Source organism: Polyodon spathula, chromosome 4, assembly GCF_017654505.1.
Source record: "Polyodon spathula isolate WHYD16114869_AA chromosome 4, ASM1765450v1, whole genome shotgun sequence".
Classification (NCBI taxonomy): Eukaryota; Metazoa; Chordata; class Actinopteri; order Acipenseriformes; family Polyodontidae; genus Polyodon; species Polyodon spathula.
In genome coordinates this window covers 41256806-41273702 of record NC_054537.1, presented here as the reverse complement: position 1 = coordinate 41273702, position 16897 = coordinate 41256806, and the positions used below count along the sequence as shown (strand labels likewise).

At 41.7% G+C, this 16897-nt stretch overlaps 1 protein-coding gene across 1 annotated transcript in view; it reads left to right on the top strand.

Moving 5' to 3' along the window:
• Positions 1-352: 352 nt before the first annotated feature.
• LOC121314540 (bone morphogenetic protein 7-like) overlaps positions 353-16897 on the top strand; it is a 91075-nt gene continuing 74530 nt past the window's right edge. The window contains exon 1 of the mRNA XM_041247931.1: positions 353-816. Within this exon, the coding sequence (XP_041103865.1) occupies positions 411-816 (406 nt within the window). The 5' untranslated portion in view covers positions 353-410. The remainder of the gene's footprint in view (positions 817-16897) is intronic.

Sequence of the window (16897 nt, the reverse complement as noted above, 5' to 3'; positions counted from 1 at the left end):
ACATACATGTATGTAAAAGTTTTTTTTATTTTAAAAATAAAGTCAAGATCTAATATTTTAAATCCCCTGGATATAGTTGTGATTACCTGAATGGAAGTACCATGCTGGACGAAAACTTTTGCATGCTGGTAAAAATGTGTACAATGTAAACCCATGATAAGTTGTACCGAAACTTAAATATCAAAAATGAGAATTTTAAAATGCATTTGCGTATAGACGTGATCTGCTTACTAGTTTTGTATCATCAGCTCTGAACACAACACACAGCTGTATAAAGAAAGCTAAACATCAAGAAAAAACACAATTTACAGTTTGATTTTTATTTTTATTGAACAGATTACAGTCGAACTAAACATTTAAATAATAATAATAATAAAAAAAAAAAAACGGAAGAAAACAAATCTAAAACCATGATATGCTACTGGTCAGCTTTTTGGGTACTGTGGTGGAGCTCGTGCTGTGTCTTCTATGCTACTGGAAGCAGCGCTTCATTTGATAGCAATAACGACATCCATTTAGGGTTCATTCACAGGAGGTTGAAGACTGACGAAAAGAGAGAGATGCAGAAAGAGATCCTCTCAGTCCTGGGGCTGCCACATAGACCCAAACCGCATCTGTCATCTGGAAAGTACAATTCAGCCCCGCTGTTTATGTTGGATCTGTACAATACCATTTCAAACGAAGAGAAGAACGAAGTAGAGGGTTTTTTGGATCAGTACAAATCCATCTTCACGACACAAAGTCCACCTCTTGCCAGTTTACAAGATAATACCTTCTTAAACGATGCTGACATGGTGATGAGCTTCGTTAACTTGGGTAAGTCAGGGCTGTTGTTAATTGTACAGGTCAAATATAATACTGTCACTCTGCTATTTGTATATTGTGCTTTTTCCACATAGAAGTTTGATCAACCGTAAGATTTAGAAAACTGTACTCATGTTGGAGATGTCTCCAAAATTCTGTTTTACCCTAGTTAAGCTATTATTATAGAAGAATCCAACGACATAATCTCTTAAGTCTTACTCAATGTTGTTATTATTTTGTTTAATTCGATTTTTTAAGGTGCACTATTTCATTATATCTGTGATGCGATTATACATTTCAAAATATATAATTATTACCATGTCTCACAATAGGGTGTAACTGACAAGTAAAAAAAAAAAAAAAAAGTTTTGTATAATTAAACAAAATGGAATATAGAGAGATATAGAATATAGATAAATGGTAATTACAAATGTGCTGCCATTATGTTAATCAAGAACGATTATAACACTCCTACTCGTCTTCAGTTGAACAAAAATAGTGAGGACATTGCTATTATACATATATATATATATATATATATATATATATATATATATATATATATATATATATATATATATATATATAGTGTGGTATATGTTATACAGTGTGTGTATATATATATATATATATATTATATATATATATATATATAATTATCTATATATATTATATATATATATAGACATATAGTTATGCTGACACCGGTGTACTGTGTGCCACATTCTTCATTTGTCAGTTCATGCTGAGTTTTAAAAGAAAACCAGGCTGTATTAATGTATTAAAGTGAATGCTTGTTTGTATCCTACTTATAGACAGAGAAGGAGATGTGATACCTTTTATTGGGCTCTAATTTAATCACCAGCTTTCAGGACCTCAAAGGTCTCTTCTGAAGGTGAAATTAGGAAAGAGAGATTGATGTTTTCCTACTTTCACTTGAAGAAGAGACATTTGAGGTCTTGAAAGCTTGTGATTAATTATTGTTTTATTAGTCCAATAAAAGGTATCACATTTCCGTCTCTTTGTCTGTCATCTCTGGAATGATATGGCTACCATTTCGTCTATCATGTCCTACTTATAGAATTTTAACATGACAGAATTTGCTACTAAGTAGTTGAATGACGAGACACTGCAGTGTGATCACAGATCATGCATAATAAGGACGCAGATAGCCAGCAGCTTTGCCAGTTCCACCAGCTCAGCCTGTTACTACTAAGAGAAGTGATTTGTCCCTTCAGAGAATGCTAACGTAATGTCTTCTGGAATAGTGGAAAATGTGGGTAAACGTTTGACGTAACTCTGAAAGGCAAAAACAAAAACAAAACAAAAAAAAAACCTTTACCTAATTTGGCATAGAATTGCACCTTGTACTTGTCTTTGAAGCCAGCCATTACTGCAGAATCCAGTTTCTGCGGGTAAAGTGAAGACCAGATGTTTGTTGTTCTGTATTGTTAGTATTTCTAATTACATATGTCAAACATAAACAAATCCATTTACCCCAATATTTGTTTTTGGACCTTAAGTTTTTTTTATGGTTGTATAGGGCCACCAGGGGTAGCAATTATATTTTACAAACTTTTTGGAAGCACTTGAGACCCAAGCTCTTAATGACAGCTCTCTAAAGTCAGTCAGAATTGTAGTCTTACCCACCTTGATGGAAACTGTCTTACAACAGGGAGATCGTTAGGTTATTACCATAACCCTGGTTCCCTGAAAGAGAATGACAACCATTACCAAAGGGTAATGGTTCTCATTTTCTTTCAGGGAACCAGAGTTATGGTAATAACAAAACGCTCCCTTTCAATTAAATGACACCCATTACCAAATGGGAAACTGTACCAAAGCTGTCGTGGCTCTAGATTACCAACAGTACAGCCCCACGGCGATTGCCACAGAGCCCACATGACGCCTAAGGGTATGCTGCCTAGAGCCCAGAGAGGGTCTCGCTAGGTTTGCCACATCAAGGTGGTAAAAACATGCAAATGTCTGACTACCTGTCCATGTAGCAGCATTGCATAGTTCATCTAAGGAGGCGCCATGAAGGAGAGCCCACGAACTTTCCTGGCCCCTGGTAGAATGGGCCATAATGTCCCCCAGTAAGGGAGAGTCCATCTGTTCATACGCCAAGCCTATCACATCTGCCACCAAGTGCGCTAGACGTTGCTTTGATAGGGCCTGACCTCTAGAGCGGGACCCATAGCAGACAAACAGCTGGTTGGACTGTCTCCAAGACACCGTCCTATCCAGGTAACAACGCAGAGCCCGAACTGGTCATAGTGTGTGCTGTCTATGGTCTTCCTCTGACTTGTACGGGAGAGGTCTGAAAGTTTCCAAAACCACCAGCTGGTTGATATGGAATGAAGATACCACCTTTTCCAAAAAGGCTGGATTTGTTTGTAATGTTACCCGCGAGTCATTCCCGTGAAAGTCATGCATGTGTCATCAATGGACAGTGCATGAAGCTCACTTACTCATCTGGCAGACGTAATGGCTATTAAAAACGCACCCTTCAAGGAGACAGGGCACAGTTCTGCTGATGCCATGGGCTCGAATGGGGGACCCATAAGGACCCACAGTACCAGTTCTAGATCCCACTTGGGGACCATACTTCTCATGGGAGGACAAAGCCTCCAAGCCCTTTTAGAAATTGCACTGCCAGGAAATGTACCCCAGGGGACACCGAGTCAATTTTGTCGTGGCACACTGATATTGCTGTCAGGTATACCTTCAAAGTGGACGCTGATTTTTTTGCGTCAAACATGTATTGTAAGAAGGTGACCTTTGGCAATGCACCAGTCTTGGAAAACTTTCCATTTATATGAGTACTGGGCTGTAGTGCTCGGTGCCCTAGCAGACTGTAGTGTTTCTTCTTCTGCATCTGGGAAACCATGTCTGAATAGACGGCTCCGTTCAATGGAGGCTCCTTTCAATGTGGAACCTTGCACCAATACCGTGACTGTCCCTGATAGTGGGGAATGTGCCTAGGCACACTTCTTGGGCTCCTGCAGTATGCAGTAGAGACTCTGCTGTTCTGGAGGCTGAGGGTGCAGACGCTGGGTTGCTCCAGGGGAGAGCACCAATTCCAGGAAGTCCTGTCATAAAGGGGGGGCATGCTGTGGGTGCCCTTTTTCCTGGTGGAAGCGGTTCCTCTTTCCCTCCTGTTCTGCTGGCCAAGGAACGTCCGTGGCTGCAGCTGCACACTGCATTAGTGCCCGGAACTCTTCCCTCTGCGACACATGCGGCAAGGGTGGTAAGGAGCCCTCCGCCTTTGCATGCCCAATGGAAGTGACTGGGTCCGAGACGTCCGATCTCGATGCTGTGAAGGACAGCTCGTCTGGGCTAGGGCATCTAGGTAGTGGGGATGGAGAACGAGACTGTGGGGGCTGGGACTGCCCGATGGTAGGGGGCACTCTGCCCTGTGATTTTAGTAGGGTCTCTAGCATGGTCTGCTGAGCCCTTACAGTCTCTGCTCGCTCCGCAAAGAGCTGCTCGGCCGAGCTTGGGCGCCTCCGAGGCGACTCCATTGGCGATCGTTGGCATCTGCTTAGGGAAGGGGAGCGGTGCCTGCATGGCGACCGCCTGTCCCCTGGTGACAGTCCCCTCGAGCGGTACCGCCTTGGCGGTGATCATCTCGCCTCCCCTGAGAGCTGTCTGCGCCTCTGTACCCGTGGTGGGGAAGGGGAGTGTGAGCCAGGTGTGCAGGACAGCTCTCTTGTCACTGTAGCAGGGGGGTCCTAGAGGACATCTGTAGAGGCCCTTGGACCATGGACCTCATTCTCCCATGGCTCAGGGAGAGAGAGACTCTGCTGGGGATAGGGCTGCTCTCCAGCACTTAGTTCTTCTAGAGAACTTCCTAACGGAGAGCCGTCCAGCTCACCTGCCAGTGCTTTGGCCGCATGTTCTGGCCCTAGGCATCTGGTGCAGGACTGGTGCTCCTCCTGCCTGGACAGCTGGTCGCACTGGTGGGAACCAGCAGAGGACCCAGTCGACTATACTGACATGGCTTCGTAGGTGGGGCTGCTGCTCTCGGTGCCGATAGTAGCACTGTCGGTACCGGGCTGTAGACAGCTCTTAAGCGATTCTCCAGTGCCGAATCAGTTGGTGCCGGGATCGGCATCAAGGAGAGCGCTGTCGGTGCCGAGTCAATTGCACCGAGGTCGATGCCCGTGTGTAGGGCATTCGGTGCTGGGCTCTAGACGGCCCCAAAGCTATTCACCGGTGCTGGGATTGGCGTCGAGAAGAGCGCGGTTGGTGCCAAGAGTTTGGTGCCGAGTCAACCTGTTCCGAGGTCAGTGCCAATAGTAGGCATGGTCGGTGCCGGGCTGTAGGTGGCACCAAAGATGTCTACACCAATGCCTAGTCAATCGGGGATGGGTAGGTGCTGTTTTTCTCAGCCTCAAAGTTGGCGGGAAAACCGCGTCGATGCCAGGGTATGCAGCCAATTCAGTCGGCGTGGTCACCGAGGGCAAGCGCAACAGTGCTAGGAGAGCTTGAGGCTTGAGAGGGGCGCTAGACCCGAGTTGTTTTTTTTTTTTTGTTTTTTTTGTGGTCGCTGTGGCCGATTAAATCAGTGTTGAGGACGACGCCCCGAGCCCGCGAGGTCTCCTCACAGCACCAGAACAGCTCCCCACACGGTATGTGAACACTACACAAGACATTGTGCAGTGAAAAGACAGTAATGGCCGCTTACCAATCTCCCGAGGAGGGGTCGAAAACCAGCTCTAGTCAGTAAACTGACATGAGAATCAAGCAGTGGTACTCTCAAAAACGCTCAAAGCATGATTCTACTGTGGATTAGATAAATTGCATGTAAAAAAAAGAAAAAAAAAAAAACAAATCAGCCATATTCGGGCAAGGAAAGCACAAAGCAATCTGTGACCTGTCTCAGTGGAGTGAGAAAGAAAATAGTGATATGTTACTGTGAGGACATCCCTCTTCAACAGAAGGTGGGAGGGACTTCCCCCTCACAGCAGGGCCCTGATAGGGCAGATTTTTTATATATGCTCGGTGATTGACGGTCAGAGAGGGCTCTTTCCCATTTGGTAATGGTTGTCTTTCAATTGAAAGGGAATGTTAGGTTATTACCATAACCGTTGTTTCCTGAAAGAGAATGACAACAATTACCCATTCGATAATGTTTGTCATTCAATTGAAAGGGAAGAAGATTTTATGTAGTAGAGAATACATGCCATTTACATAATAAATTAATCCGTCATGTGAGGGAGAGTGCAGTTGCAAATAAGTGTGTGCTACAGATGGCAGGTGGCAAGCTATTCTAAGTGATCCCAGTGATCTGCCTTATCAGGAAACAAAGGGTTAAGCTTGCTGTTGCTATTATGCAGTTGCTGGATTTGTAGTAAGATGTGCTGCATTATTTTGGTTTAATGAAATGAGACCTTACATGTTGATGATGCACTTTAACCAGGAAAAGTTCAACATTAAAAGGGCACAACAAGTCCTTCCATTTGCTGTGCAAGTGTTTACAGAAGCAATGTAAACATGTCATAAGAAGATAAACACAACACTGCATGCCAGAGACATTGGTCTAATTTACATAGAGCTTTAATTGATATCCATGCTGCCTATTGCTGCAAAACAAATCACTCAGTAGAGGACATTTTGGAAATGTTAAGCTTGTGTGACAACATGCTGCATACTGTATACATTCGAAAGTGACCACATTTTGCGGGTCTAATGGGTGTGAGTTGGAAAAATATTGCCTGAAGTAAGCACTGAAATGCATTACTGCTGTGTACTGTATATTTTGTAAGGTTTTTTTGTTTTGTTGTTTTTTTTTTTAGATTAGTCTCACAGAGTATTTAAAAACATATCACATTATTCAATTGAATCAGGAAAGTTTAGGAGTGATATTAAGTGATAACATTATCTTTGCAGATATTGTATGCTGTTGACAGTAGAAAAGTCTCTTGGAAACATTTTTTTTATAGATTTATTGGACCAAAAAAATGTCACATGTAGGCAGAATGACTGTAGCTCATGAGGAGGCTGTTCAGGGGTAACATGTTGACAGCTGAGAGATGAAATTTCTGTCTTCCGTGGGCCAGAGAACATTTGAGGTGGCGGCAGAAACAGTGTTCGAGACCTGATGGAAGACAACATGTGTGGAGATGTTGTAGTGAGCGTTATGCTGACTTTTATGTTGCTCAAACCAATCGCTGGGGCGGTGGAAGTGTGATGATGTGAGGAGGAATCTCCTTTAACATAAGAATGCCTTTGGTGCAGATTGAGGGCAAACTTTACTGCTCAGCGATACATCGATGAAGTGCTTGAGGCAACAGTTTTTCCATTCCAGCAAGCCAATCCAGGAGTGTCGATTTTCCAGCAGGCACTTTCAAGACCACACAGTGCTAGGATTACAATTGCTCGACAAGAAAACAATGTCAAGGGCTTCCCAGCTTTTTCTCCTGACCTGTCCAATAGAACATCTGTGGGACCAAATTGCCAGTGCCATCCACAGGAGACAACCGTGACCAGCTAACTTTTGATAGCTGGCAGTAGCTGCACAGGAAGAGAGGCGGAACATCCCACAGCAGTCTATCCATGGGCTGATCAGGTCTATGTGTCAATGCTGACAGGATTGTGTTAATGCTCAGTGAGGTCATACCCGATACTAACTTTGTAATGTTTTCATTTTGACAGTGTGTCACGTTTCGTACTGAAAACTTATCATGATTCTTTGATCTGTATTTTTGTTCACATTTTCTGAGATTTTGTTTGATATCTGTGTTTAAAATATTTGATTAAATTCATTAGACCTGAATGTTGTGTTCCTTTTGTGCATCTGTATATTAGGAATAGCGATCTTGTCTTGAGGCATTCCAGGAAAAATTGGGTTAATAGCCCTCTGAAATTGCCTTTGAGCCACCAGCTCTCTCAGACAATCATTAATCCCTAGCAAAATGTCCTTGACATTAATATTTAACTAAAAAGTGCAATACAGTGGTGTTTTTAACTATCACAGGACTTGTAATGTTTGTGAATGAGCAGAATAGGAAAAGGAAGTCCTAGCTATAAGCATGTATCCATTGTATACATGTAGACTAGCAATCTTTTCTTCCATTGATCAGATCTTAATTGCAATCGTGAACTTTAAACAGCTGTCCTAATAGAATTGGTTTTGGCAAAATGGTTCTTTATCATCGTTTTTAAGGTGAACATACTCAAAAGTTACAAATGACGCATCTTGTAAATAGTTAAATGATAGTTCATAATATTCCATGACTGGAGAATAGCATTAAAATAGGGGATCCACGTATATGGTAAATATATTAAAATTGTTTACTTTCAGTTTCCAGGCTTTATTTGTTATAGTTAGGCTTGCTACTATTTGATTTTTATTTGTATGCCAAATCGACAATTAATTTTATAAACAAATTTGTTTCAAGCACAGCTATCACACCTATAGCTTTAAAACAATTACTTTTTATGCCATTGAGAAGCGTCTCATTTAGGAAAAACCCTTTATCATATTTAACATGCTACAAAACCATGGTTACCAACAAAATACTTTAAATAACATTTGGTCACAGCGGAGCTATACCTTATAAAGATAAAGATCCTACACAAATTAAAAAATAGACTCAAATAAACCATAGAAAACACAGCATATACAAGTATATTACACATACTTTTATAACATTGTGAGCAAGTGGTTTGCATTGCACAGGTGTAGTGTTGATGTAAGTGCTCCAAGCAACGACAGACACAAAGTTCACGGTTCAAACAGTCTTTTTAATTCTCTTGGTCTGCTTGAGACTGTTAAATAATAATGCTGGCTGTACACAACAATGTGTATTGCCAGCCTATAAACCAGAGGGTTCAGTCCCTAAATAATAGTAACACACAGACACACAACACAGATACAGACACTCCCGATAGTGAGTGTGCTTGGTGCAGGTGTGGCGTAAGACAGCAAGTATACTGTACAGGTGCTGTGTAGTCCGGGTTTAGTGCTGGCGCGTAGCGACAGCTCCCAGGTTCGTGTTAGCAATATAACAATGACAAACACAGACAGTTAGTAACAAACAAATAAAACAGTTAACACTCACAATACTTATAGTAATGGTCCATTTCCTTTCTTGGTCCTTGTGATAACCACAAGAAAGAAATATATTACAGCATCACATCCCCCGATATACCCTTAGTCACGCCCCCTGCGATAGCTAGTTCAAACTCGTCTCCTCCAGTCCATAACTGACACATCGCGTACCACATTAGGATGATAGCTTCGGGCATTGTGACTCCGCCCCCTTCCTGGATGGCTGGCTTCCTACTGACCCTGGAATGAACTTCCAGACCATCCAGTACAAGGCACATTGTTCCTGTTATACAGCACCCTCACAGATCGGGAAGGAGATTGTTGACTAGGATTAATTCGCTCTCTGTCACAAGCATACATTTACAATTAAAAATAATATCCACAGAACAAAACATTAGATAGTTGAACAGAACTAACCTGCACTTATTATGCATAGTCTGAGCTGAAGTTTCATGAGCATAAGGTATGGCTTTTGGAAAAAAAAGTTTTTGATGAATTTGTGCTGCTTTTTAGTGTGAGAAGGTGATTTTCCCACTCTTTTAAGTCGTAGCATGGTTTGGCCGTGCACTTCCTATTTCATGAGGAATGTGCATGATATGTCCGTGCTACATCACATTCTCATGACAATGGAGAGAGAACTTGGAGTTTCTAGCCTGCATGGAAACCTCACTTCTGTTGTGCAATCCATAAAAATATACTTTTAACAATTGCAGAGAAGCATTAATGTAGCTCTATGACCTTTTCCTGGTTGCCTTTGTTATACTGCGTTTCAATGGTCGTTGCGTAATTTGTTCTGAAGTTTTTTTTTTTAATTTAGTTGTCGCCAATTATTATTCTTTTTACTATCTTCGCCCCAATTTTGTTGTGTCCAATTAATTTTAGGCTCAGCTCACCGCTACCACCCCTGTGCTGACTCGGGAGCAGCGAAGACAAACACAAACACACGCTGTCCTCCTAACCGTGTGCCATCAGCTGACAACTTCTTTACACACTGCATACTAACCATGCAGCCACCTCAGAGGACAACACACCTCTGGGCAGCTTACAGGCAAGCCTGCAGGTGCCCGGCAGGACCATAGGGGTCGCTGGTGCGTCGTGAGCTGAGGACACCCTGGCCGACCTAGCTCTCCCTCCCCGCGGGTGGCGCTCGGCCAATTGTGTGTCACCCCGCAGGAACTCCCAGTCACGGTTGGCAGTGACATTGCCTCCAGGCTATAAGGCATTTCTTAATATTAGTCTTGCAATGGGATTACAGGAGATAAGGAAGTGTATTTCTGGCTCAGATGATGATTTTTCAATTTGTCCCTTTTTTGTGATCAATTTTTTTTTTTTTGAAAATGAGAAAAAACAATACCCCAATATCCAATACAGTATCCCACCCCCCACAAAGGACTCAGAAAATCCACATCAGACATTGAGAGCTGAGGACTGGTTTATCAGGTATTTAATGGTAACTGCAGCCACTTCCCAGGCCTGTACAGTCCCCTCCCTGGCCTCATGAACCTGGGCGATAGAAAGGTCTATATATATAATGTCAAGGAATGCAAGGGTCCACTGACGCCAGTGCAGAGAATGCCGAGGCTGCCAGCGCAGGGCCATCGTTTTCTTAGCAGCAGTAAGGCTTGCCAGCCAAATCCGCTTTTTGCTGTAGAGACAGATCAAGTGACGAATCATCATTCAGCAAATGGACTAAAGGGGAACAAGGAATGATTTTCCCCAAGTATAGTGGATAAAGTTGAACAAACTCAATCCCAGAATATAGCCACCTCTGGACATTCCCAAATTATGTGAAAAAAGGTGCCCATGGCTCCCTGGGGACAAAGTGTACACAACGGGGTATCAGTGAGTTTCATTTGGAATCGTCTCCGTGGGGTTAGATATATTCTCTGAATAAGACTGAAACGGATCAGCTGGTGATTAGGGGTTTTGGAATCACAGCATAGATTATCCCAAACAGTATCCCAGCAAATGTCTACATTTGCAGAAGATATGTTCTTATTCCAAATAGCTTCATTCACTAATGGTTTGTAAGAAGCTGTTAATAAGTGAGTATAAAGTGTGGACACCAGCCCCTTTGTTTTACCCTCTGTGTTCAGAACATCATGCAAAGCATCAGATGGTAACTCTGTCCCCCAGGGAACACCATGGGGACACATTGCAAAGCGAAGACGTAAATAGAAGAAGAAAGAAGTACCTGGGAAATTATACTGCAGTTGTAGGTCTTGGAATGTGCGAAGGTAGTTGTTTTTAGTAACATCTACCAAAAATGTAACGGTCGCATAACAAAATATGTATCGTGAAAAATAGGTGAGTGATACAGTAATACCATTTTATTTGAAGTTTAGTGTGCTTTTCCACCAATTGCCATATTGTGATCAAATAAGAGATTATAGGACTAAAAACGTAATGTGCATTGTTTAAGGGAAATACCAGAAAAAAAAAATAAATAAAAATCTTGAAGTCTGTGTGAAGACACTACTTTTTTTCTAGCTGTCGCCATGAAACATTAGTGTCAGCATCAAACCACACTGATCGGATACAACACAAAGAACCAAAACTCCTGAGGATCTCGCACGATGAAATGTATAGAATTTAAGATGTGCCCGCTTTCCTCTCCACTTGAACTTGAAGAGTACCGAATGCACTTTATCCCAGTATCCAACAGGAGGAGGGAGAGGAAGCATTGAACTGAAAAAATTCAGTATATTCATTTTTATTATAGATATATGGGCTTGGAATGAGTTAAGCAACTACACCCATCTGTTTAAGTCCCGCTCAACCTGTCTGAAAATCGTATTAAAGATGGTGAGTACAGTCAAGTGTAAAGATGAGTGGATTTCCACACCAAGATATTTAAAAGGCTTGACTATGTGCATGTTTGTAGGCAAGACTATATCAGTCATTGCAGTATTCAGAGGCAACAGGGCAGACTTAGACCAGTTGATTTCAAGTCCTGAAAGAGCAGTGAAATCATTAAAAAGAGCAAGTACGTGAGGGAGCGATTGGGAGACGTTTCTAATAAATAATACCATCGTTAGCATATGTGATGCAGCGTATTCTTGATACTGATAGGGGTAACAGTAACAGTTTGGCAGGCTGCTTGTGCAAGCAGTTCAAGTGAAAGAGTGAACAGCAATGGGGAGAGAGGGCATCCCTGACGAGTGAACAACAATGGGGAGAGAGGGCAGCCCTGACGAGTGCCTGTGGAAATAGCAAACTGGAGAGCATTTGGTACCTGTGAGCACCATCGCCGAAGGATTAGCATATAATTTTTTTTTTTTGATCATTTTGATAAACTCTGCCCCCACTCCCATGCCAGGCAGTCAAAAACTTTTGCAGTGTCTAGTCAAAGGGCCACACACAGGGCTTCAATGTTCATGGCCGTATGGATAACGTGAAGGAGAAGGCAAACATTATCTGTCACCAACCTGGTCTTAACAAATCTTGTTCGATCATGGTGGATGAATTTAGTCATAAAGGTTTCAAGTTTACATGAGAGCACCTTGGCATACAATTTAAATCCATGTTTATCATGAAAGGGGGCGATAACTAACACAGAGAGAGCGGTCCTTTTGTTTCTTCAGCAATAAAGACGTAATAGCAGTATTAACCTGTCTGCGAAAAGAACCCCTCTATATAGCCGCATGCACCATCTCCAGCAGCAAGGGTCCTAGTTGATTCCAGAAAGTGAGAAAAAACTCAGGGGTTATGCCATCAAAAACAGGATATTTGCCCTTCCTCATATCCTGCACTGCCTCTCTCATCTCCTCCAGAGAGGAGATGTATCATTACAATATCGAATATCAGAACTAAGTAATTTAGAATAAAAGGAGCGGAACTCAGTATTTAACAAGAATGGATCAGACACTATATTACCTTGCGTGGTCTTGATAACTGAAATGTCTGCGAAATGTTTGTTATTACGAAGCCTTAAAGCTAGGAGGTGACTTGCTCTGCTACCATGAAAATAATAGTTCTACCTAGCCCTATGAATGAGAAACTCAGCACCCCATCTGAGTAACAGATTGAGATCTTTCCAAGTAATATCCAATTCGAGTGCAATGATTTCAGGAAAAAGAGCTCTGTAGAGTATTTTCTAAAAGAACGAATTTGGCTTCCAGCTCTTAAGTTTTGCACAAACGTGATTTATCGAGATAACAGGCAAAGAGTCAAACAAAATCTCTGATAAAGCCCTTTATTGTGAAGGACAAAATATGAGGATCATTCACTGAATCACGATTAAAATCAAGCAACTGGAATGAGATACAAAATGATTAGTTCTGTAATAGAGTAGTATTGAAGCGCCATTGTGTGGCTCGATTCAGAATGTCATCGAATACTAGCCTACAGTACATAGCACTGTGATCTGACAAAGTCAAGGGTAGAATATCAACATTACGCACTTTGGGGAAAAAATAAATGTTGACATAAATATGAAATCGATAATAGAGAAGGATTTAAGTCTAGCCGAGAGAAAAGTGAATTCCTTAACTGATGGATTGAAAACCCACCAAGCATCAACTACATTAAAAACAGATCTAAATCTCTGCAGTGTGGAGGATGCCAAAGTCTGTATACTTCCCTGTTGCATACTTGATCTGTCAAGAGCCTTGTTCATATCAGCACCAATCATTAAACTAAAGTATAAAATAGTAATTTAGTCAATTAATTAAAAAAAGTCTGGTTCAAACGTCGTTGTAGCGTAAACTGAGACAAAAGCAACCTGAGATGCAGGCGTTTAGATATGTTACTTGCCGCTCCCCGTCTCCCCCTGTACCCAAGATAGAGATCTGAAAACTATGGCGCAATAAAATCAGTGAGCCCTTTGTTTTATTGACTGCAGAAGAGGAAGCAGCCATGTAAAGGTGTCTGTTAGCAAATCTGGGAACGTCTTGTTGTTTAAGGTGAGACTCCTGCACCATGGCAACAGCAAAAATAAATATACGGGACATACAAGATGCCATCAAACAAGAATAGATCAGTCAGGTTATAACAAAAAAACACAGCAGTGGTTTTATTGAGAGCCCTCCCTGCACCTCCCCTCCTCCCCCAAAGATCACCACCAAACCCCCACCCACCCCCCGCCCCCCTCTAGTCCCAAAATCTCACCTCACACAACCATTGGTATGGAACTGTTAAAAAAAAAAAAAAGACCAGCACCCCCCTTCCTGTACAATAAATGCTTGTGACACTGGTGAACAGGGCAAACAGAGCATCACTCCCTCATTAGACATACAAATCTCCAAATTACAAATAGTCGTCACGAATATAACAAACTTACAAGAAAACAAAGTACTTGTTTGTCAGTTGTGACAAAATAGCATTCAGGAGAAAATGCGACAGAAATATCGGAAAAAATAAGAAAAAATAAAAAAAATCCCACACCGTAAAAGCAGGTGATCCACACTGTCATAAGCAGAGACCAATCCTGGGATGGGCCAGCAAGGCCGAGGGAGTCCAGAAAGGCTTGGGCATCTTCAGGAGAATTGAAGAGATAATCCATGGAGCCATGATGAATCTTAAGAGTCGTTGAGTAAACCCTGCTTTTGCAGGTCGGAGACTAAGTGACATTCTTTCTGGCTGCCTGCAACACTGCCTGATGATCCGAGTACCTCAGCAGTTTGAAAATAAGAGTGCGAGGCCTGTCCCTTGATTTGGACTGGTCAGAATATATACGATGAGCACGCATAATCTTGATGGTCTTACCAGACAAGATTGGGAACCATAGTGGGAGTTTTAGATAGAAAACCAGACGAAGATTATTGCGTCAGTTTCTGTCCTCCAACCCTGTCCTCTTAGCCTCTATCCAGTTGATCCTGGCCTCACAGGCTGTAATAGCTCTCTTGTTTACCGATCACAGATGCACGGAAAGCAGACAGATCCGCCTTAAGAGTCTTGAATTGTTTGGTAAAGGTCGAGAACTCCCCTTGCATGGTGGTAATCTTAGAAGCAGTCTCAAAACCAATGTTTTCAATACAGGATAATATATGCTCAAAATACTGACGAATCTGAGACATGCACGCCTCGACAATGGAGACGCTTGGGCGGATGCGATGTAGGTTTCTTTTTTGACGAGTTCAACAACCTGGGGTATGTCAGACAGTCAAAAATGGAGAAAGTAAGTAAGAAAACTGAGTTTTTTTTAATAACAAAATAAATGAGGGGAGGCGATGAGAAAAGCTTCTATGCAGCCCTCCTTCAATTTGTCCCTTGAGTGTGACACAAGCTGAAGAATGGTAATGGTGTCAAATTTGCACTGCCTACCCCTCCAGGTGCTCCATGCTTGGAACTTGCATTTTCAAAATCTTGGGGAGAATCCTGCACCAGGAAGATTCCCCTCTAAATCAAATATAAGTTTTAGTTTGCAGATGTACTATGTGAAATGGAACTGTACTGAACTGAACTGAACTGAACTAAACTAAATGCTTTTACTTTACTCGGTTTCTCCTTTTGGCCAAAACCTGTCCGTTTAACAAAACTCACTCATCCAAGCAGCCGAACTGGCTTTCCAGCTCCTTTATATAGCAGGTTGCCAGGTCTAATTGATAGTAAATAAACCAATTAGCAACTGGCCACATTGCACATACATTTTAACTGGGAGGGGAGGGGATTCTAACCCCAGCCCTGCCATATTTGACAAATACCTTTTATAAAAAAATACACTCAAAAACAAACAATCCTTTCAGATTTCCACACATCCAAAATCCACACATCCTTTCAGATTTCACTAGTTTCAAGCTTATCTGTGTCTTGACTTTGGCATATACTGAAATGGTACATCATGTATTACTACTACTACTGTATTTCCTGTATTTGTATTCATTAAGAAATGTTACATTTCTGATTTTTTTTTTTTTTTTTTATAGTCTTGGTTTGCCATAAACAAAATAATATTCTAGACTCAAAATTTTAAAAAAAGAAAAAGATTGATTTAATCCACTCAGAAGACCTCACCTCTAATCTAAAACCCGCATTATTAAAAGGGTTACTGCTTCAGCAATGATTAAGCTCCTAGGTAAACAGCAGGCAATGAAAGCAGAGTTTACAAGAAGGTCCACTGTACACCTTCCACAAAGAAAAGATACAGCCAGGTGGGATATATCTTATTCACCTGACACAAAATAGGCTAATTCCAGTGTCTATGAACAGACGTAGTTATGTAAGCCTGCTTTGCTGCAGTTCTTCTTTCCCTGAGTTGACAAGGCAACCTGTGTTTTATAGTATTCAGTGCTTGAAGAAGGTGACTGCAGATTCAATATGCTTTCCTGGCACAGATGTTTTCTGAGACATTTTATTTGCTATGTTGGAAGTTATGAGTCAGCTTAGTATTCGCATAATATTTACATGAAATCACTCCTGACTCACCTATTTGTAGCAAGACCAGCTAATTTGACAGCTGAAACCCTATACCTCTCTGCATCCATCTGTGTTGTTTTCTCACTGTCTGAAAACATCATAATCTGGCATCGGGATGGCAAACAAGTGTAATACATAACCACCACTCTCTGACATGCTGCTTGTTAGAACATGTCCTGTATTGGATGCTTAATCTGTGTGGTGCAATAAAAGTTTATACTTAGTAAAATCTAACCTAGATGATGAAGTAAACACCAATGCAAAACAAACTCAAGGGATAACATTTTGAAATGAGCACATTTAACAGAGTTATTCACGTGTGAATGGGCAGCGCTGTGTTGCAGCCTTTAATGGCTATAAAATAGCAGGCAGAGGCTAAATAAGGCAGGTTAAACACTCTTTTGCTTGTCTCTTTACAAAGTGCAACATCTCTTTAAATATTTTACAGCTATATGTACTAGAGTCCAGGCAGAGCAAATAAATAAACAATGTGTATAATTGTTAACAGGGACAGCTGTGGATGGTGGACTGGCAGGTCATCGTTTCTGGATGTTCTGGAGGTAGTTACCTGCTTTCACTCTGGGGAGATATAAAGGAGTATTGCAGACTTTCCTTTTTGGTTTGGCTGCTCTTTGTAGACTTTCCTTTTTGGTTTGGCTGCTCTGCTGTGCTCTGCGC